General features: G+C 43.4%; 1 protein-coding gene, 2 non-coding genes and 1 pseudogene across 3 annotated transcripts; 1 reads left to right on the forward strand and 3 right to left on the reverse strand.

The window, feature by feature from the left end:
- Window positions 1–5,868: 5,868 nt before the first annotated feature.
- Window positions 5,869–5,987, forward strand: LOC123126808 (U5 spliceosomal RNA). Its single transcript, XR_006462024.1, has one exon. It is a non-coding gene; the product is annotated as a U5 spliceosomal RNA (small nuclear RNA).
- A 426-nt stretch (window positions 5,988–6,413) lies between these two features.
- LOC123119135 (protein transport protein Sec61 subunit beta) lies at window positions 6,414–6,824 on the reverse strand. Its single transcript, XM_044538830.1, has one exon. It carries the CDS (start codon window positions 6,807–6,809, stop codon window positions 6,573–6,575), a length of 237 nt encoding a protein of 78 aa, XP_044394765.1. The 5' UTR covers window positions 6,810–6,824; the 3' UTR covers window positions 6,414–6,572.
- A 365-nt stretch (window positions 6,825–7,189) lies between these two features.
- Window positions 7,190–7,277, reverse strand: LOC123126464 (small nucleolar RNA snoR27). The gene has a single exon (XR_006461707.1). It is a non-coding gene; the product is annotated as a small nucleolar RNA snoR27 (small nucleolar RNA).
- A 62-nt stretch (window positions 7,278–7,339) lies between these two features.
- On the reverse strand, window positions 7,340–7,443 carry LOC123126463 (uncharacterized; annotated as a pseudogene).
- Between the last annotated feature and the right edge of the window lie 16,211 nt (window positions 7,444–23,654).

The following is a 23,654-nucleotide window of genomic DNA, read 5'->3' on the forward strand; positions in this document are numbered from 1 at the left end:
AACATCTCACATCTCCATGCAAATCTCTAGATCCAAACAAAACTAGGGTTTCCCCAAACTAGCAACAAATGAGCAATGGGAGAACATTACTTGGATCAGAACAAGGGGATCGGAGAATATTACCTTGAGGGAGGGTTTGCCTTCGAAATCCACGGACAAATTCTTCAAATTTGCAAGATTTGGGAGAGGATTTGAGAGGGGGAGAGAGTGCAAGAGGGGGCAAAGCTCGGGGAGAGAGCGTGAGAGTGTGTGGTGTGGGGGGAGTGGGGGAGGGGGGCCAGCCAAGTGGCCGGATAAGTCACAGTTCAGCGCCTAGGCGCTAGGCGCTGCACTTAAAATGTGTGCCGCCTAACCCTTAGGCGCTGCACATTACATGTGTGGCGCCTAGCTCGGAGGCGCTGCACTACTGGGTGCGGGCCCAGGGGCTGCCACGGTGGACAGGAGTACAACTCCCCGGCGCTAGGCGCTGCATAGTAGGGTGTGGCGCCGGCGTGGCGGGCGCTACACAAAAGGGTCAGGGGAGTGAAATAGTTTCACATTCAGTTCATTCTGTGAATTGATTTCATCCCGAGGTCAAAATTGTCAAATTTGCCTACCAAAAACCCCAGAATTGTCAACCCCGGCCCAACCGCAGCCACATTCCTGTCGGCAATGACGCTTGCCACCAACCACGCCGCAGCTGCAACATTAACTGTTGTATCCAGCAGCGCCGCCTCACAGCCCTGCCATGCCCCGTCCTTCCTCCTGCTCAAGCGTCACACAGTCTCCGTGGCCCATGCTACAGAGCATTGGAAGAACCCGACCGCAGAAGATTGTGCAGCATATAGGAAACGCCACTACGGGCCAGGCTTTCCTGGAGAGAAGCAGGGAGATGACAACATCCATGTCACCTCGTGAGTCCTCCTTCAGATGTTCGTGGTCCCAAGCTTCGGCGGCCAGATTCCAACCGTAAAGGTTGGGAGAATGTTCGCTGGTTCGCAAAGCGAAGTCGGAGCGTCGAAGTAGTTCGAGCTTAGGGACCAAGAGATGCCAACGTATCAAGGTCCGACGGGACAAGATCAACCAGACAGGACAACATGAACGGGGGTCCGCATCCCAATCCCATCCGAGGCTGATGCAATTCATGTCCTTTGCTCTAAGGCTGGTCATGATGGGGAGTAACATATACTAATATCATATGCATGATACTAGTGTATGATACTACATCCATAGTGCATATAGTATCATAAAGTAGTATCATAGGTGGTCTCATTTATTGCCATGCATGACACATACTCCCTCCGTTCTTAAATACTTGTCTTTCTAGGCATTTCAACAAGTGACTACATACGAAGTAAAATGAGTGAATCTACACTCTAAAATATGTCTACATACATCCATATGTGATAGTCATTTGAAATGTCTAGAAAGACAAATATTTAGAAACGGAGGGAGTAGTAGCATAACATTTATTATATTACGGTATCTACCTATGTTACTATGACCCTCTCTCTCTTCTTTAATTTCCTGCCACGTAAGCATGTTTGCGAGTCCCAAGTATATGATACTAGTTATGTTACCCCCACTATGGCCAGCCTAAAGTGCTAGTGTTAGTGCTTCTGGTCTTATAAGGAATTGCTCTGCACCCCTGAGTATTGGAGTGTACGCCAATAGTTTGGGTCTGTTGGGTCAGAACGTGACTATGGCTCCTTTCACAACTCCTTTATACCTTTTTAGTGGATTATATACGGAACTGGCATGTTCCTATGTTGGTTTTTTCTCCCCTGTTTTTCGAAGAAGAAAAAAATGACTTGGGTCACGAACTGGAACCTCAATTTCACTGAAAAGAGCGACAATCAGGTTCCGAATTGGCACACATGGTTGATAAAGCCCTTGGCTTACTGGGTGCAGGTGGGCTAACATTGCACCACCCGATTATGTTGTAAGACACTCTTCCTCGTTGAGAAACAGAGCAGTGGCACGCTGCAGCCATTTGAGGCGTTCAGGAACAGGAGCTCGAGTGGTTCGACTAATCAACAAATGAATGTGTACTGTGCAGTTCATTTCTTTCTACTTCATGAATGATTCAGAATCTATTGGTAGCTTTGGTTGATGGAACAGACTTGCACTCATCAGTTGTGTTATCAAATGCCAAACCATATAAAAACATTTGTGGTAAGAATCACTCTGTATGTGCAATGGTGTGAAGATTTGTTAGCATTAGTTTTGCAGGCATAATTAAAAAGTATCCGCCAAATTGGCACCTGGTTTCTTCTGGAGGACCTTGTGCCTACCAATACTCTTTCGGAGGAGTTCCTCTGTTCTATCAAGACAACAGACTATAGCTCTGTAAGTACTTAGTTACAAGCAAAAATAAAGGAACTACATTGGTGGTGTGCATTCTTAGAAATAATTGTCTATACAATATACAGTGATAACCTTGTTCTTTTACTTGTATAGTTTATCCATTATCCCTGTGTTATATTAACATGGATGCCAAAGTTTTCTCAAGTACCAAAAAGTCGTGATTTTGGGAAACAGACTATTCATAGCAATGCTAAATAGCATCTGAAAATTCCTACTTGTGGTCCACATTGACTTTCAATAACCGACTTGTAATATTGATTGCTAACACGGATAACAACAAAGATAAATGTTGCTGTTGAAACGCTGCCACAGTTTCGTTGTTGGAAAAACATCAACCCTGAGGGTGGCCCGGAGCACATGAGAACCAAACACATTGGATCTCAAAGGTACTTAAGTTAGGGAACATTTGCTACTTGTGCACAACTGTGTCAATCGTTCTTATGCATCTCTGTGGACAAGCAATAATCTGCCAGATGCTGTTTATTATCATGGTCCTGTTCATGTACAGTAGGGCAAGGAAAATGATCTCTTAATTCAACAGCGTTCCTTGCTTGTCATGTAAACCTGATGCACCGATTTGGTAACTTACATCTATGTATTGAAGAAGTTATGTTGTTGCTAGTACCGTATGGTCTGGACTGAACCCATGGTCCCGAAAATTATCTTGAGCGTACTTTCAATTGCATAGCATCCCTTACCAGCCTATTCCATGCATGTCAACATGTGTTGGGGACAGAGCTCGACGAGCATAACGAGGCAATAAACAATAGTGAGCAGTGCTTGTGCATGGGAGACAACATTTCATTTCCCAATGCAACATGACTATTTTATTAGCTATGGTATATCATTCAACATTTTGCAGCTTGTAGTCGCATGATGGAAGAGACAATAACACGGTTATTGAATGATTTGCTCAACACTCATAGCATGTTTATCAAACAAAAACTACGGGGGTGTTTGGTTCAGGGACTTTTTAGTCCCAGAGACTAGAAAAAGTCCCTAAAAAGTCCCTAGGAACCAAACGGGAGGGACTTTTTCTACTAGAGAGTCTTTTTTGATTAGTCCCTGGGACTAGAAAAAGTCTTAGGACTTCTGAACCAAACACCCCCTACATATTGTACTATATATCCACCTGCATTGGGAATTAGGATGTTAAAGGTGTCATTATGAATGTACAAGCTGATTGGAATAAAATTCACAACTGATAGCACCTATTCAAGAATTTATTTAATTCTAAAATGATTTTCATGATTCAATTAGTTGCAACTAAGAAAATGATTTAATAATTATCAAAAGCTATTTTAGTTTCTGGAACAAGTGGATTCAGCTATACCAAAACAATGATTTCAAGTTTTTCTAGTTTCACTAACAAGTAATATTTCATAACATATATTTCAGTAATTTCAATATTTTTTCAACTTATCTTAGTGGTATTTTTGTAAAGGTATTCTCGCTAGAAATTCAAATATATAAAAAAAACTATTTAAAAGAAATCACTTACCTCAAATAGGAAAAGCAACAAAAAGAATTTTGAATATATAACAAAATAAAAAATGTTTAAAAGAAATCACTTATCTAAAATAGGAAATGCAAAAAAAATAACATGCAAGTGTCATCCTCTATCGTCCCACTTGCGCTAAGACCTCCCAAAGTTGGTATCAGGCAGCATCAACATCTTGTACCATCAAATACTATTGTCATACTGTGGCATCCACTTGGGACATACCCTAGCACGAGACCTCCTATTGGATGCCAGCGTGCGTCAAATAGAAGCTTTTGCTGAGGGCGCGCGTTAATAGCCCGGCCCATTGGCAAGTGTCGAGCGAATGAAAACATGTCACAAAAAACGCAAAAACGTGGAGTCGAACTCCTGACCTCGCGCCAGGGAGTAACGTACAAATGATGATTTCATAAAACGAAGCACTAAGATTTTGTTCCTGGTATTTATGTTGGGGGAGGAGAAAGTTAGTGCATAATGAAAAGGTTCAGGAAAACCTAAGCTCATAGTAATGGCAATCAGAGCTTTGGTTGCTAACTATACTATAGCGAGTGAAGCAGAAGCAACGATCAAGTGACATGGCTGGGAAAGACCAAGGAGCAGCTATATGAAACTAAACGTGGATGGGGTTTTTGACCCAGACTTACTCAAGGGCTCGTATCGCGCTGTCATCAAAGACTCGAATGGCAGATTTGTGGTGGTGGGAAATGGGGAAATCGATGCGGATATGCGCTTATGGCCGAGGCGCACTGGCCTTACGGTTTGGTCTCAATTTGGCAACTATAGTCGGGTGTAACCGCATAAAGGTGAACTCTAATTGCATCGAGGTGATAGAGATAATGAAGAATGTGGGTCACTCTTTAGGTCTAGCGGTGGCAGTTTCTGATAATACATATCACCTTGCGCGTGATTGCCTGCATATTATTTTTGAGGATACTACTAGAGAGACTAATTGTGCTGCACATGATTCAGCCAAATTAGCTGGAAGTAAGGTTTGTGCGGAGTGGATGGAAGATCCATCCATAGAGATAGTTGATACTCTTGTAAAAGAAAATATGGTGATTTTGCAATAAAGAGTACTTTGATGTAAAAAAAAGTCCTAAGTTAAGCGGCAGATCCTTTAAAAAAATCAAGATTTTATGGAAAAACAAGTCAAAGAAATGTTCTTAATAAATTTTAATAATGTTTGAAAATCGTGAAGAAATTATAAAATTCGAATAAACATTTAAAACATGATTTTTTTAAAATAAATTTTCCTAATTCCAACAATTTATTGAAATTTCTTATATATATGATGAACAAATTTTAAATATACATTGAACAATTTTTTAATATACACTGAACAATTCTTGAATACACACTGAACAATATTGAGACATGTTAAAGAATTTTTTAAATACACATTGAACATTTTTTATATGTGTGAAACTATTTTTAAATACACAATGAACATGTTTTTAAAAATACATTGAACATTTTCTTATACATACGATGAACATTTCCGTAAGACACGATGAACCCTTTGTATAATAAACACAAAAAAGAGAAGAAAAACAAATAAACAGAAAGAAAAATACGGAAGAAAAAACCAGAAGAAGAAAGAAATCTGAAAAAGATAAAGAAAAAACCCGAAACACAAAAGCGGAAGAAAAGGGGAAAAACCCGAGTAGCAGACTGCGACCGAGAAAGAACAAGGAGTGGATGCGCGCACGTGGGCCGGCCCACCTCACTCCGCCAGGGAGGATTTTCAGCGAATTGGGACGTATCCCTAGCCCAGGCCTACCCGCACCATCAGAAATGTCGCTCAATGGGCCGGCCACTAGTCTCAGACCCATCGTTACAAGAACAACAAGTGCCCTTCGTTTAGTCCAGGCCTACCCAGCCCAGGCCTACCCGCACCATCACTTCAAAAAAAAAAAAAAAAAAACAAGTGCCCTTCGTTTAGTCCCACCTCGCCTGGGAATGGGAGAGAGCAGCGAGCTCGGGCACATAAGAGTGTGGGGTGCAGACAGTGAAAGGCACACAGCTGTCGTGGTGAGCACAAAGCAAACTATTCTTTCGCCTTTTACTAAAGAATACCGTGTGCACGCCACACTAAGCAGCATACCCTAATTTTTAAAGGGTGTCTCCTTGTGAGAAGGCCCCAACAATACTGAATTTGAAATATTCATGGTATTTTGACAAAATGCCTAAATGGTTGTTAATGTGATTGCTAGGACAGAAACAAGATACTACCATGTTAGGCATTCTATTCGGTTAATGATACACACAAAGAGACTAAATTTACATAGTCAGCCATAAACTTGATTTTAATGATGAGTTAACTAGGGACTAGGGACTGGCATACAGTTCCTATCCCAGCACTGGACTGTTACAAATCACACTTCAGAGATTTTGCGAAGGATAATTTTTATGCAGCCAGAACATGTCATTCTTCGTTTAAAAAAAAAACATGTCATTCTGACTCGGGATCTAATATGTAAAACTACAGCAATGGCTTGTATGCAATATATTTGCAATAAATAACATATCAGAACTAGTGACCAGCCAAAGCACCTTCTTGCAAGGATTCGACCATAACGTCTCATCTCAGTATATATATTATCAGGTATATAAACTTATATGGTAATATGGAAATGTCTTCTTTTCAGGATCCGACAGTCATCTGCTATGCAATTATTTAAGTCTATGGGTTCCTCTGTTCATAGATGCAGCTTGCATATGGAACCTAACGGTACAGCTTGCCGAAAACATGGAGCACAGCAACGACGGCAACAAACCCTATGCTCATGATCAGAACAGCATTTGGGGACATCTTGCGCCCAGCAGCCTCATCAGTGTAGAACTGAAGCATTGTACTGGCACCACCACCACCTCCAGCAGCACCGCTGGTGGTTCTACGTCTGCGCAAGCTTGCAGCAGCTGCTGCACTCCCCCTTGCAAGTGCATCACCATTAATCACCATCTTGTTCTTGTCTATCTGCATGGAAGTACGAGTTCTGATCAGAAGGCTTGTAACACTAGTATCATAAATGACCAGAACATAAAGAGTGTTATGAATGACCCAACCTGAATCTACGAAACCAAACTCGGAACCTATGGATACAAAACCAAACATGGATTCTATGGATGAACACGCGATCGAACATCACATGTCTAGAAAGAAAGACGGACCGACACGCAACTGAACATTATACCATATTATTACATAACTTACTTTTTTGCAAACATACAGAAGTCAAAAGCCAGCAAAGTATACTACTCGGAGGGAAAAAAAACCTCTTGACTGTCAAGGAAAGTTAATCGGACAAAACAATAAGGAAAGGTTAAGAACTTCAAGGGTGCCTTGGATCTCAGCAGGTAATGTTTTCTTCAGTACTTGAGAAGATTTAAAGATAGATAACGCAGTTAAGAATCACATCATCGATCCATGACTTGGAGCAACGAAAAGCCATAAACAAACAAACAAGCAAATTAAGCAAAAGAAGAAGATGATAGCATCTCAGACTACATAGTCCCCAATGTTTTTCTTCACTGTCAAAAGTCAAAACTCAGAGTGCAAGGATGGGTAAAAGTGGATGTAACATCACGGATGCTCTCGAGAACAAACAAATCTAAACGGCACAAGCAAAATCTCGCAGCTACAAACCCCCGTGGCCTCCCTTTCTCAATCAGCATTCAGAACAAAATTCACATGCAGCAGACCTATAAGCATCTGCATTAGCAACTCTTGTACTCCCTCCATTCCAAAATAGATGACCCAACTTGAGTATGTGTCTACAACAAAGCAGCAGGAAAATCGCAGCAGCAGCACGCACAAAGCATAAATCGTATGTATCCCCGAGATCCCGTCCTGCCTCGAGCGCAGCCGTTTCCTCTGCACCTCGCCGCCCAGGTCCAGCGCCGGGTCTCCGCGGAACGAGCTCCGTCGACAGCGTCCAACACCACGGCGCCATCCATTTCCCCGCCTCGGTCCAGCGCTCCGTGGATCCACCGCCCCGCCACCCCAGGGTAACCCTATCTCACTGTTGATCGATCTGAGAAAGAAATCGGGGGAAGGGAACGAACCTGTGGCGCTTCGGCGACAGCGGCGGCGGGAAGGCGTCCTCCGGCGACCGGCGAAGAGATACGGGAGGAAATAGGGCAACTGCCGGAGAGCGTTTTTTTTAGAGGTTTTTATTTTTCGTTCTCTCCCCTAGAACAGAATATAGCCTGTTATGCACACTGAACAGAAAGAAAAAAGACATCACCTCAAGTATGACAAGGAAAGATTCAAAAAAAAAAAGTATGACAAGGAAAGGATAAGGACGGTGAGCAGATTGGGCGTAGGCAAGAGGATAATCTTATCTAAAACTCAGTTTGTAGGAGGAGAAAAAGCCACACCGGCAGACAAAGTAAGTAGTACGGGAACGAACACCAACACCACCGACAACGCTTGAAGAACCCCTTCCACCGAAGTGAAGCAAGGGGTACATGTTGTATGATTGTAGCGACCTTGAAGGAAAATGCCGCACAAGGAAGAAAATGACATGTCAAAGGAAACAAAATAAGAGTAACAACACAACACGTGCAAACAAGGTGATAAATGATCATAATGGTTTTTAAATCATCTTTGATGTCTCTATTGCATCTGTGATGGACCAGGTCTCTTGAATATTGCCTTTGGGAGAACATTGATTGGTGACAAATGGACATAATAGTTTTCTTGTTGAAAGACTAACATGGTCAACCTTTCACATGAATCAAACACATTCGATAGGCAGTTTGACTACTTTCAATTGTTTCATAGTCAAATCCATGTATACACCCTACTATTTGGGTGCAACCTTTCCACCACAGATGTATTTGAAAAAATTTAGTCCCTTTCAAAATTAAAATCTTCATGTGGTATTTAGATTGCAAGGTCATCTTGACAAAAGATAATCTCAAAAAACTTTTTGGCAAAGATGCACTAAAATGTTGCATTTGTGGTAACAAAGGAGACGATTCTACATCTATCCTTCAATGCTACCTTGCAGAGCTATTATGATGACTTGTCCATATAGCTTTTAATCTACCTCCATTCACGACTAGTACGAATACGTTCTGAAACTGATTACTTGGGGTGCATTTCAAGCTGAAGCCTTAGGTCCATGTGGAAATTTATGCTTTACTTTGGGCCATTTCGAACACATGTAATGATTGTATTTTCAATAAAATGGAGGATCCAAACTTTTTTCTAGGTTATCTTCAAAGCTATCAACTCGATTCATGTGTGGTTGTTACTTTGCAAGGAGGAGGAGCGAGCGCCGATGGTCTTTCGGTGCAACCAATGAGAGATGGTCGCTCGGGATTTGTTCAACCAATTTGGTTGGTGGCCTAGTAGGATTTCTGATGCATGGAGCTCATTGTATATATGCTCATTTTCCTTCGTCTTTTTCATTGCCCTTGGGGCGTCCATGCGGTATTTTATCTATTGAGCTTTATTGGACACAGATGATGAGCTTTGAAATCGATAATAAAATGTTGTGTGCATCACTCGATATAGAGGCCAAGGGTGTTCCCTTTTTTGAAAAAATAAAACATCAAAGCACACATGACGAGTCTCTTAAGCCCATTCAACTCTTCAGAATTCATGGTTTATATGAAGATAGTCCATTTGGCACACGAAAGGAATCATAGATTGCTCACGCATCCATACGTGCTAGGATCTAAAGCTAGTAAGTACATGCATATATATGTTGTCTATATGATTGCATGACCACAGAGTGTTTCTAAATATTTGAACGGCCGAGCACATAGCGGCATGTGGTTGCATCGACTATCTAAGGACTTGAACTGCCATGCAAGAATAACCTTTCTTGTAGGAACAACATCTCCTCATCTCTTGTTTCTTTCCGAATATTTTTAGAGTTCTCGGCTGATTGATTTGGCATTTGTGAGTCGCGAGCCTTGAAAAAGCTAGGCCTGGATGGGAGTATGTATAAGCTGTACGTCATGGGCTTCTCACTGTTCCTCATGTGATTGACACTAGGCCTGGATGGGAGTATGTATAGGTTGTACGTCATGGGCTTCTCAGTGTTCCTCATGCGATTGACACTGGACTACTCATTTCATGATTTTTTTCACTATTTTGTCAACATGCAAATAGAATGATTACATGATTTTACAGCGTGTACCTACATAACACAAGAGAGGATAAAATGGTTCTTGCATGACTTGATCAACACTTATCACACTCTTACCTAACGAAACTACATATAGCCCTATATATACCCTTCTGCCTTAGGAATCAGGGATGTCAAACATCCAATGTTGCATCGTTAGTATGTTTTAGTGCCCAGTCTATGGGATACTCTGAAATGGTATATTGGAGGAAAACAAAATACAGTAGTATCTCCTTATATACTCCTACATTACCAAAAAACCTATAAACGTCAGCCCAACCGCAGCCACATTCCTGTCTGCAATGGCGCTCGCTACTAACCGCGCTGTCACCGCAGCATTAGCTGTTGTATCCAGCAGCGTCACCTCTCAGCCCTGCCATGCCCCGTCCTTCCTTCTGCTCAAGCGCCACACAATCTGTGTTGTCCATGCCACGGAGCATTGGAAGAACCCGGTGCAGTCCATATGATCAAACATCACAATGTGTTGGCCATTATTTGTACAAACAATGGTCAAAGCTATGAAGCTATGGGTTACATTTGCTGTCTGCATTTGCATCTACACTGCCTTTTATGGTACATCCATGGATAATGAGTGCGGCAATATATGGAAAGGTAGCAAAAGTTTGGGATGTGGCTCGTTTCAAAACTCCATTTTACCATTTTTAGCTGGATTGTATATGAAAGCGGGATGTTTTTTAGATGAAAACCGGGATGTTCTTATGTTCGCTTTTCCACCCCTGTTGTTCAAAGGGAAAAAATGATTCGGATCACGGAGTGGAACCTCGATTTTACTGGAAGGAGTGAGTTAATGAAGCACACAGGGTTGATGAAGCGTTGGCTTTATGGCTGCAGCTGGGTTAACATCGGACCATCCGAATGAGCAGCACTATGCGCACGGTACATGCCAGCCGATTTATGCACATCATTTAAGATCAGACCACACATGCATAGGACTAAAGTGTTCACCGCCGCTGGATTGATCTGCCATGCATGGATCGGCTCCTAATTATCGTGTGTGGAACAGTTTCGTTATGCTGCCTGCATCTCTTCTCCGTTGAGAAGCAGAGCAGTAGCATGCTGCAGCCGTTAGAAGCGTTCAGGAGCATGATCTTGAGTGCGAGCCAACTGAGTGTTGCTAGGCTTTGGGAAAGTAGTAAAAATCCGCTGTTACATCTCGTCTGTTTCAATCTTGTGAGATGTGTCAGCCTATTTGCAGAACATGCAGTGTGATTAAGAAAGACCAGCAACAAGAGTCATTTCATCAGGTGTGTTGTGTGCCTGGGTTTCTTTTCCTATCTCTCTTGAAGGATGATGTAAGGGCATGCATGTTTGATGTCCCCACAGCGATACCAAATGTTGACAACAGTTTCTCAAAAAATAAAAATAAGAAGTGTTGACCAAATTTTGGTCAACTAATCATGATTATCGAGCCCTTAATTCGAAGATTATTTGCAAGAATCCATGAGAGTAATATGTGGACACTTTGGGAACCCAAACTTAGAAAGTGTCATTTCTCCAAGGAACTTGACATGAAAATTACAAAATGATGTACAATTATTGCTCTTTCTAGGCATTTGAAACTCATACAACTATGAGTTCGAGGAAGATGGTTCTTCCATTGTAATATTAAAGCTATATTTTCAAATTTTGTTGGAGACCCAGAACCATGGAGATTTACAAGTGCGGATATCGATTCAAGTAATCTTGTTATCTTGAGATAATTAAGCCGGGTCTCGCAATTATAATGAATTTCCACCTGCACTTCCTCTGTGCCAGCAGCGTGCACGCATGCGGTGGGGTAATGAATGCCTCGCGGTAATTGTGCCTCCATGTTTTGGATGATCGCAAGCCAAGATAACTCGATGTAATATTTACGGAAAATAGAAATGGCGGCTGACACTGGTACTGCATGCCTAAATGGATATGACACGACCCACATTTTCTACATACATTTATATCTCTTTATAAGAAGGCTAAGAGCATGGTTAATAATAAAGCCTGTTGCTGGCTATATGTCCATGCCACATCACATAAAGTCTTCATAAAAGCCCACTAATACAATAGATTGACTGTAAGGCTGGTCATAGTGGAGAGTAACTTAGACTAGTGTCATGCATATGACACTAGTCTAAGTTACTATCTTCATAATACAAAGTAACATAATAGTAGTATCATAGATGGTTTCATTTATTAACTTGTAGACTCATCTTGTCTCGGAAGCGCTATGTTACAGTAACATATTATGTTACCTCCTTTCATTAATTACTTGCCACATAAGCAAAATTTTCTTAGTGCGCTATGTTACTATCTAAGTTACTCCCACTATGACTAGCCTAAGCTAGCTAGTAGTATTTAATATTTGCATGTAAAGGGAGGTAAGGATGCACACTTGATTGGGGGAAACGTAAGGGAGGCTGGTTCACACTGCTGCATGTGGGTTACTTTTGTTGGTTCTCGCGCTGGAGCGGGCGATAGCTGGAGCGGCCGCTGCCTCCTTTTTCGTTCCTTCTCACTCCTCCAACAGTGATTTTTGCTGACGTGGTACTCCTTATAGCCAGCTGACTAGACTTATTGTACTTGCTCTAAGAAGGAAACATTGTACATTAAACGAACTTCTCTAAGGTGATTATCCTTAGATTTGTTTTTCCCCCTAATCTCTGTTTAGTCTCTTGAACTTTCAGTTTGATACTAGCAGCCCGCTCATCCTTGGAGGAAAACAAAAAGGAGAATCACATCACCCGAGTCGGCTTGTTAAAAGAAAACATAGATGGCTACTTCTTGGCGACGTCTAGGTGAATGGTTAGCGAGTAGCAGGTGCATAGTAATCGGTGGATAATTCTTGCAGATGCAGGACGATGTACATGAGTTTCTTGTACCATTTCCTTCTTTATATAATACATTGATAGACATGCTATCCATATAAATGATCAGTGCGAATTTCAGTGCACTTGCATGGTGGAAATAGAGAGACCGGGCGACCCCGAGCACGACTACCAGTTAACGACGTTACATGGTCTGTGTGCAGATTTGAAGTGCCACCTATGTAGCCTGGACAGAGTAGGTGATCTGTTGCAACTGATACAGTGATACTTGATCATATTTTGGTTTACTCCAGTATTTTATACTAATCGGTAGATGGATTTCACATTTACAAATCACAAGTCTTGAACAAACCGGAGTGGGAGTATTTACAATGGACATTCATGAACATCTCCCCCTTCCTCATGCAACTGAGATCCAACGACTCATTTCACTGGAATATGAAACACACGAATTTCTGAATGAATTGTCATCCACTGGAAATTTTGATATTTCTTCTACTTATAAAATCTAGTGTATTGGCAGCTGAAACACATGTAACGGGCCTACTCAGCCTGCATACAAACAGTTACGGTTCCCTCTGCACATAAGCAAAGCTCGGTGGAAACAGATCGAGGACTCCCAAGTCCCAACGTCCCAATCGAGTGCAACTCTACCAACATCGATAAGGAGAAACAGCCAGCAGCTCCTTCGCAGACACGGAAGGCGATCCCCATGATGATCCGCCGGTCATGGCCGAAACTCATGACCATCCCGTGACCATGGACTGTGAAATCGCCCAGCGTGCCGACCTCATGACCCCGCTCTATAATGATGTCGACGACCAATACACATGGGACTTGAAAAAAGTTTGCAATGCATATTTGCATGATAATAAGGATGAGACACTGAGACACATGAAACTGGGTCTATGATCGATTTTGATGCTAGTAAATACGATGATAACAAGGACTTGGAAGATGAGGAGATTGATAAAGAAATCCTGGATGATGAAGAAGAGCCTATTGATGATCTGGATCTGGCCAATAGGGCTACTACCTCAAAAAAGTCATCTGCTGGAAACAAATGAAAGAAGATGATGGTATTACCTTCCATCCTACTGCTCTGCTGGAAGCTTGTTGCTCTCCTGTGAGGGAGGACAAAGGGACTGGGGGAGAAACAAAAACACACACTGTAGGTTCTCCCATGCCCTTCTCTGTCAAAATCCCGCGTGCACCCAGCAAGGAGAATAATGGTGTTATCACTACTCCCACTGCTGCAGCTAGTGTTCCTGCTAATGCCACTTCCCCTGTGTCCATTTAAAAAACCTACTGCTCTGATCTGCTGAAGGAGATGGACAACTCTGAATCTGATACTGCCAGTGAAGCTGGGGATTCTGAAGAGGAAATGGATACTTTTGAAGCTCCTGTAGTCAATGGTTTGAAGATGATGGGGCTGGTGGAAACCTTGGCTCTCTCCAATGTGCAACCTACTGCCAAGAACAAGTGGGGCCCTGTTATTGCTCCTAGTACCAGAGTTCATAACAGGCAAAACATTATGGAGAAAGCTGATGCTTACAAAATGAAGAAAAACCTAGAGATCCCTACCACTTTCAAAAGTAAGTCTTTCACTACTGATTCATCATCTACTTTAGAGGCTTATGCTTCTACAGTTGATATTAATATTGGTGATAATGATAAGGAGAAGAATCAAATCATTAATGATATCATAAGAGATGAAACTGAAAAATGCCTTTTTATTTGCTTCACAAAATCCTGAGATTTCCTTGCCTGCTAATTTAGATAATGAGTTATATGAGGGGAGTGGAGTTTGTACTCCAAACATATGTATTCCTAACACCAACACACCAGGGGCACTGCTGGTGATGTAGGTGATTATGGGAATGCTGTGAGAGGTGGGCTATTTAGCCTGACACATTCTTTTAAGATTCCATGATTGGAGTGTTCTGGAATATTATAGGTTTAGGACAAAAAGGGAAATTACAGTGCCTGTCTGATCTTGTTAATAAATATAAGCCAGATTTTGTAGGTTTTCAAGAGACTAAAAAGGAAATTTTGTCAGACTCTTTTTTAAATGCTTTAGCTGGTTCCACTCATTATACTTGGCATATCCTTCCTGCTATAGGATCTACTGGTGGCATTCTTGTAGGACTCAATTCTTGCTCCTTTGAGCTCATTGGTGTGATTTGTAAAAAATATTGTATCATCTGCACCTTGAAAAATAGAGCAGATGGGTTTTGTTGGCACTTGATAGTAGTTTATGGTACATCATATGTTGTGGATAAGGTAGATTTTATTGCTGAGTTGCATGAGGTCATGGAAGGGATGTCCTATCCAGTTTTATTTGGGGGGATTTTACCTTGGTGAGAGAGGCCAAGGAAAAGTCCTCTAGAAATATCAATAATTCATGGGCATTGTTATTTAACGATTGGATTAATAAGTGGGGGCTGATGGAAAACAAGCTATCCAATAGGGTTTATACCTGGAGCAATAATCAAGATAACCCATTGTTTGTGACTATTGATAGAGTTTTCTCTACTACTGACTGGAACAGTCACCTTTCCCCTAACCACTGTATGTGCTCTGCCTAGAGTTGGCAGTGACCATGCCCCTATACTTCTGGACTCAGGGGTTGGGGAGGCGGCTTCCAGCAAACCTTTTAGGTTTGCGAAATGGTGGTTAGGCCAGCATGATTTTAAGGCCTTAGTTGAAAAAATCTAGGCTACTCCATCCCCTTTTAGCTCTGCCATAGATACTTGGCATTTTAAAGCCAAGCTATTCAGGAAGACAGTAAAAGGGTGGAGTATTAACCTGGAAGCTGCCATGAAAAGGAAGAAAAAAGACCTTCTACAAGAATTTGATATTTTAGATGTCTTCTCTGAACAAAATAGAGTGGATGCTGGGGATATCCTCAGAATGGAAGAGATTAAAAAGAGCTCCAGGGGATCTGGGAGAAGGAGGAAACTGTTGGAAATATGCCCTAGAGGCAATAATAAAATGATTATTATTATATTTCCTTGTTCATGATAATTGTCTATTGTTCATGCTTTAATTGTGTTATCCGGAAATCGTAATACATGTGTGAATACATAGACCATAACATGTCCCTAGTGAGCCTCTAGTTGACTAGCTCGTTGATCAATAGATGGTTACGGTTTCCTGACCATGGACATTGGATGTCATTGATAACGGGATCACATCATTAGGAGAATGATGTGATGGACAAGACCCAATCCTAAGCATAGCACTAGATCGTGTAGTTCGTTTGCTAAAGCTTTTCTAATGTCAAGTATCATTTCCTTAGACCATGAGATCGTGCAACTCCCGGATACCGTAGGAATGCTTTGGGTGTACCAAACGTCACAACGTAACTGGGTGGCTATAAAGGTGCACTACAGGTATCTCCGAAAGTGTCTGTTGGGTTGGCTCGGATCGAGACTGGGATTTGTCACTCCGTATGACGGAGAGGTATCTCTGGGCCCACTCGGTATTGCATCATCATAATGAGCTCAATGTGACTAAGTAGTTAGTCACGGGATCATGCATTACGGAACGAGTAAAGTGACTTGCCGGTAACGAGATTGAACGAGGTATTGGGATACCGACGATCGAATCTCGGGCAAGTAAAGTACCGATTGACAAAGGGAATTGTATACGGGATTGCTTGAATCCTCGACATCGTGGTTCATCCGATGAGATCATCGTGGAACATGTGGGAGCCAACATGGGTATCCAGATCCCGCTGTTGGTTATTGGCTAGAGAGGTGTCTCGGTCATGTCTGCATGATTCCCGAACCCGTAGGGTCTACACACTTAAGGTTCGATGACGCTAGGGTTATAAGGAAGGTTTGTATGTGATTACCGAATGTTGTTCGGAGTCCCGGATGAGATCCCGGACGTCACGAGGAGTTCCGGAATGGTCCGGAGGTAAAGATTTATATATGGGAAGTCACCATACGGTCACCGGAAATATTCGGGGGTATACCGGTATTGTACCGGGACCACCGGAGGGGTTCCGGGGGTCCACCGGGAGGGTCCACCTGCCCCGGAGGGCCTTATGGGCTGTAGGTGGAAGGGAACCAGCCCTTAGTGGGCTGGGCGCCAACCCCCCTAGGGCCCATGCGCCTAGGGTTTGGGGGGAACCCTAAAGGGGGGGCGCCCCCCTTGCTTGGGGGGCAAGCTCCCTCCCCCCTTGGCCGCCGCCCCCCTCTAGATCTCATCTAGAGGGGCCGGCCCCCTTCCCCCTTCTCCCTATAAATAGAGGGGTGAGGGGAGGGCTGCAGCACCACATCCAAGGCGCAGCCCCTCCCCTCCCCAACACCTCTCCTCCTCCGCGTGTGCTTGGCGAAGCCCTGCCGGAGAACTGTCACTCCACCACCACCACGCCGTCGTGCTGCTGTTGGAGCCTTCTTCCTCAACCTCTCCCTCCTCCTTGCTGGATCAAGGCGTGGGAGACGTCACCGCTCCGTACGTGTGTTGAACGCGGAGGTGCCGTCCGTTCGGCGCTTGGATCATCGGTGATTTGGATCACGACGAGTACGACTCCATCAACCCCGTTCTCTTGAACGCTTCCGCTCGCGATCTACAAGGGTATGTAGATGCACTCCTCCCCTCTCGTTGCTAGTAAACTCCATAGATTGATCTTGGTGATGCGTAGAAAATTTTAATTTCTGCTACGATCCCCAACAGTGGCATCATGAGCTAGGTCTATGCGTAGTTTCTATGCACGAGTAGAACACAAGTTGTTGTGGGCGTCGATTTTGTCAATTTACTTGCCGTTACTAGTCTTATCTTGATTCGGCGGCATCGTGGGATGAAGCGGCCCGGACCGACCTTACACGTACGCTTACGTGAGACAGGTTCCACCGACTGACATGCACTAGTTGCATAAGGTGGCTAGCGGGTGTCTGTCTCTCCCACTTTAGTCGGATCGGATTCGATGAAAAGGGTCCTTATGAAGGGTAAATAGAAATTGGCATATCACGTTGTGGTTTTGGCGTAGGTAAGAATCGTTCTTGCTAGAAACCTATAGCAGCCACGTAAAAGTTTGCAACAACAATTAGAGGACGTCTAACTTGTTTTTGCAGCAAGTGTCATGTGATGTGATATGGCCAGAAGGATGTGATGAATGATATATGTGATGTATGAGATTGATCATGTTCTTGTAATAGGAATCACGACTTGCATGTCGATGAGTATGACAACCGGCAGGAGCCATAGGAGTTGTCTTAATTTATTTATGACCTGCGTGTCAACTGGAACGTCATGTAATTACTTTACTTTATTGCTAACCGTTAGCCATAGTAGTAGAAGTAATAGTTGGCGAGACAACTTCATGAAGACACGATGATGGAGATCATGGTGTCATGCCGGTGACGATGATGAACATGGCGCCCCGAAGATGGAGATCAAAAGGAGCAAAATGATATTGGCCATATCATGTCACTATTTGATTGCATGTGATGTTTATCATGTTTTACATCTTATTTGCTTAGAACGACGGTAGCATAAATAAGATGATCCCTCGCTAAAATTTCAAGAAAGTGTTCCCCCTAACTGTGCACCGTTGCGAAGGTTCGTTGTTCCGAAGCACCACGTGATGATCGGGTGTGATAGGTTCTAACGTTCGCATACAACGGGTGTAAGCCAGATTTACACACGCAATACACTTAGGTTGACTTGACGAGCCTAGCATGTACAGACATGGCCTCGGAACACAAGAGACCGAAAGGTCGAACATGAGTCGTATAGCAGATACGATCAACATGAAGATGTTCACCGATGATGACTAGTCCGTCTCACGTGATGATCGGACACGGCCTAGTTGACTCGGATCATGTATCACTTAGATGACTAGAGGGATGTCTGTCTGAGTGGGAGTTCGTTAATAATTTGATTAGATGAACTTAATTATCATGAACTTAGTCTAAAAAACCTTTACAATATGTCTTGTAGATCAAATGGCCCACGCTAATGTTGCCCTCAACTTCAACGCGTTCCTAGAGAAAACCAAGCTGAAAGACGATGGTAGCAACTACACGGACTGGGTCCGTAACCTGAGGATTATCCTCATAGCTGCCAAGAAAGCATATGTCCTTGAAGCACCGCTAGGTGATGCACCTGTTTTCCCAGCAACTCAAGACGTTCTGAACGCCTGGCAGTCACGTAGTGATGATTACTCCCTGGTTCAGTGCGGCATGCTTTACAGCTTAGAACCGGGGCTCCAAAAGCGTTTTGAGCAGCACGGAGCATATGAGATGTTCCAAGAGCTGAAAATGGTTTTCCAAGCTCATGCCCGGGTCGAGAGATATGAAGTCTCCGACAAGTTCTACAGTTGTAAGATGGAGGAGAATAGTTCCGTCAGCGAACACATACTCAAAATGTCTGGGTTGCACAACCGCTTGTCTCAGCTGGGAGTTAATCTCCCGGATGACGCGGTCGTTGACAGAATCCTTCAGTCGCTCCCACCTAGCTACAAGAGCTTTGTGATGAACTTCAATATGCAGGGGATGGAAAAGACCATTCCTGAGGTATATTCAATGCTGAAATCAGCGGAGGTGGAGATCAAAAAGGAACATCAAGTGTTGATGGTGAATAAAACCACTAAGTTCAAGAAAGGCAAGGGTAAGAAGAACTTCAAGAAAGACGGCAAGGGAGTTGCCGCGCCCGGTAAGCAAGCTGCCGGGAAGAAGACAAAGAATGGACCCAAGCCTGAGACTGAGTGCTTTTATTGCAAGGGAAACGGTCACTGGAAGCGGAACTGCCCCAAGTACTTAGCGGATAAGAAGGCCGGCAATACCAAAGGTATATGTGATATACATGTTATAGATGTGTACCTAACCAGCGCTCGTAGTAGCTCCTGGGTATTTGATACCGGTGCGGTTGCTCATATTTGTAACTCAAAGCAGGAGCTGCGGAATAAGCGGAGACTGGCGAAGGACGAGGTGACGATGCGCGTCGGGAATGGTTCCAAGGTCGATGTGATCGCCGTCGGCACGCTACCTCTACATTTACCTACGGGACTAGTTTTAAACCTCAATAATTGTTATTTAGTGCCAGCTTTGAGCATGAACATTGTATCTGGATCTCGTTTAATGCGAGATGGCTACTCATTTAAATCCGAGAATAATGGTTGTTCTATTTATATGAGAGATATGTTTTATGGTCATGCCCCGCTGGTCAATGGTTTATTCTTAATGAATCTCGAACGTGATGTTACACATATTCATAGTGTGAATGCCAAGAAATGTAAGGTTGATAATGATAGTCCCACATACTTGTGGCACTGCCGCCTTGGTCACATTGGTGTCAAACGCATGAAGAAACTCCATGCAGATGGACTTTTGGAGTCTCTTGATTATGAATCATTTGACACGTGCGAACCATGCCTCATGGGCAAAATGACCAAGACTCCGTTCTCCGGAACAGTGGAGCGAGCAACCAACTTATTGGAAATCATACATACTGATGTGTGCGGTCCAATGAGCGTTGAGGCTCGCGGTGGCTATCGTTATGTTCTCACCCTCACTGATGACTTGAGTAGATATGGGTATGTCTACTTAATGAAACACAAGTCTGAGACCTTTGAAAAGTTCAAGGAATTTCAGAGTGAGGTTGAGAATCAACGTGACAGGAAAATAAAGTTCTTACGATCAGATCGTGGAGGGGAATATTTGAGTCACGAATTTGGCACACACTTAAGGAAATGTGGAATTGTTTCACAACTCACGCCGCCTGGAACACCTCAGCGTAATGGTGTGTCCGAACGTCGTAATCGCACTCTATTGGATATGGTGCGATCTATGATGTCTCTTACCGATCTACCGCTATCATTCTGGGGTTATGCTTTAGAGACTGCCGCATTCACTTTAAATAGGGCTCCGTCGAAATCCGTTGAGACGACACCGTATGAATTATGGTTTGGAAAGAAACCTAAGCTGTCGTTTCTTAAAGTTTGGGGATGCGATGCTTATGTCAAGAAACTTCAACCTGAAAAGCTCGAACCCAAGTCGGAAAAATGCGTCTTCATAGGATACCCTAAGGAAACCATTGGGTATACCTTCTACCTCAGATCCGAAGGCAAGATCTTCGTTGCCAAGAACGGGTCCTTTCTGGAGAAAGAGTTTCTCTCGAAAGAAGTAAGTGGGAGGAAAGTGGAACTTGATGAGATGACCCCTCTCGAACCAGAAAGTAGCGCAGCACAAGAAAATGTTTCTGTGGTGCCTGCACCGACTAGAGAGGAAGTTAATGATGACGATCATGATCAAGTTACCACTGAACTTCGTAGGTCCACAAGGACACGTTCCGCACCAGAGTGGTACGGCAACCCTGTCCTGGAAATCATGTTGTTGGACAACGGTGAACCTTCGAACTATGAAGAAGCAATGGCGGGTCCAGATTCCAACAAATGGCTTGAAGCCATGCAATCCGAGATAGGATCCATGTATGAAAACAAAGTATGGACTTTGACAGACTTGCCCGATGATCGGCGAGCGATAGAAAATAAATGGATCTTTAAGAAGAAGACGGACGCGGATGGAAATGTTACCATCTATAAAGCTCGACTTGTCGCTAAGGGTTATCGACAAGTTCAAGGAGTTGACTACGATGAGACCTTCTCACCCGTAGCGAAGCTGAAGTCCGTCCGAATCATGTTAGCAATTGCCGCATTCTACGATTATGAAATATGGCAAATGGACGTCAAAACGGCATTCCTTAACGGCTTCCTTAAGGAAGAATTGTATATGATGCAGCCGGAAGGTTTTGTCGATCCTAAGAATGCTGACAAAGTATGCAAGCTCCAGCGCTCAATCTATGGGCTGGTGCAGGCATCTCGGAGTTGGAACATTCGCTTTGATGAGATGATCAAAGCGTTTGGGTTTACGCAGACTTATGGAGAAGCCTGTGTTTACAAGAAAGTGAGTGGGAGCTCTGTAGCATTTCTCTTATTATATGTGGATGACATACTATTGATGGGAAATGATATAGAATTCTTGGAAAGTATAAAGGCCTACTTGAATAAGTGTTTTTCAATGAAGGACCTTGGAGAAGCTGCTTACATATTAGGCATCAAGATCTATAGAGATAGATCGAGACGCCTCATAGGTCTTTCACAAAGCACATACCTTGACAAGATATTGAAGAAGTTCAATATGGATCAGTCCAAGAAGGGGTTCTTGCCTGTATTGCAAGGTGTGAGATTGAGCACGGCTCAATGCCCGACCACGGCAGAAGATAGAGAAAAGATGAGTGTCGTCCCCTATGCCTCGGCCATAGGGTCTATTATGTATGCCATGCTGTGTACCAGACCTGATGTAAACCTTGCCGTAAGTTTGGTAGGAAGGTACCAAAGTAATCCCGGCATGGAACACTGGACAGCGGTCAAGAACATCCTGAAGTACCTGAAAAGGACTAAGGATATGTTTCTCGTTTATGGAGGTGACGAAGAGCTCGTCGTAAAGGGTTACGTCGATGCTAGCTTCGACACAGATCTGGATGACTCTAAGTCACAAACCGGATACGTGTATATTTTGAATGGTGGGGCAGTCAGCTGGTGCAGTTGCAAGCAAAGCGTCGTGGCGGGATCTACATGTGAAGCGGAGTACATGGCAGCCTCGGAGGCAGCACATGAAGCAATCTGGATGAAGGAGTTCATTGCCGACCTAGGAGTTATTCCCAATGCATCGGGGCCGATGACTCTCTTCTGTGACAACACTGGAGCTATTGCCCTTGCCAAGGAGCCCAGGTTTCACAAGAAGACCAGGCACATCAAGCGTCGCTTCAACTCCATTCGTGAAAATGTTCAAAATGGAGACATAGATATTTGTAAAGTGCATACGGATTTGAATGTCGCAGATCCGTTGACTAAACCTCTTCCACGAGCGAAACATGATCAACACCAGAACTCTATGGGTGTACGATTCATCACAATGTAACTAGATTATTGACTCTAGTGCAAGTGGGAGACTGTTGGAAATATGCCCTAGAGGCAATAATAAAATGGTTATTATTATATTTCCTTGTTCATGATAATTGTCTATTGTTCATGCTTTAATTGTGTTATCCGGAAATCGTAATACATGTGTGAATACATAGACCATAACATGTCCCTAGTGAGCCTCTAGTTGACTAGCTCGTTGATCAATAGATGGTTACGGTTTCCTGACCATGGACATTGGATGTCATTGATAACGGGATCACATCATTAGGAGAATGATGTGATGGACAAGACCCAATCCTAAGCATAGCACTAGATCGTGTAGTTCGTTTGCTAAAGCTTTTCTAATGTCAAGTATCATTTCCTTAGACCATGAGATCGTGCAACTCCCGGATACCGTAGGAATGCTTTGGGTGTACCAAACGTCACAACGTAACTGGGTGGCTATAAAGGTGCACTACAGGTATCTCCGAAAGTGTCTGTTGGGTTGGCTCGGATCGAGACTGGGATTTGTCACTCCGTATGACGGAGAGGTATCTCTGGGCCCACTCGGTATTGCATCATCATAATGAGCTCAATGTGACTAAGTAGTTAGTCACGGGATCATGCATTACGGAACGAGTAAAGTGACTTGCCGGTAACGAGATTGAACGAGGTATTGGGATACCGACGATCGAATCTCGGGCAAGTAAAGTACCGATTGACAAAGGGAATTGTATACGGGATTGCTTGAATCCTCGACATCGTGGTTCATCCGATGAGATCATCGTGGAACATGTGGGAGCCAACATGGGTATCCAGATCCCGCTGTTGGTTATTGGCTAGAGAGGTGTCTCGGTCATGTCTGCATGATTCCCGAACCCGTAGGGTCTACACACTTAAGGTTCGATGACGCTAGGGTTATAAGG

This window comes from Triticum aestivum, chromosome 5D, assembly GCF_018294505.1.
Source record: "Triticum aestivum cultivar Chinese Spring chromosome 5D, IWGSC CS RefSeq v2.1, whole genome shotgun sequence".
Classification (NCBI taxonomy): Eukaryota; Viridiplantae; Streptophyta; class Magnoliopsida; order Poales; family Poaceae; genus Triticum; species Triticum aestivum.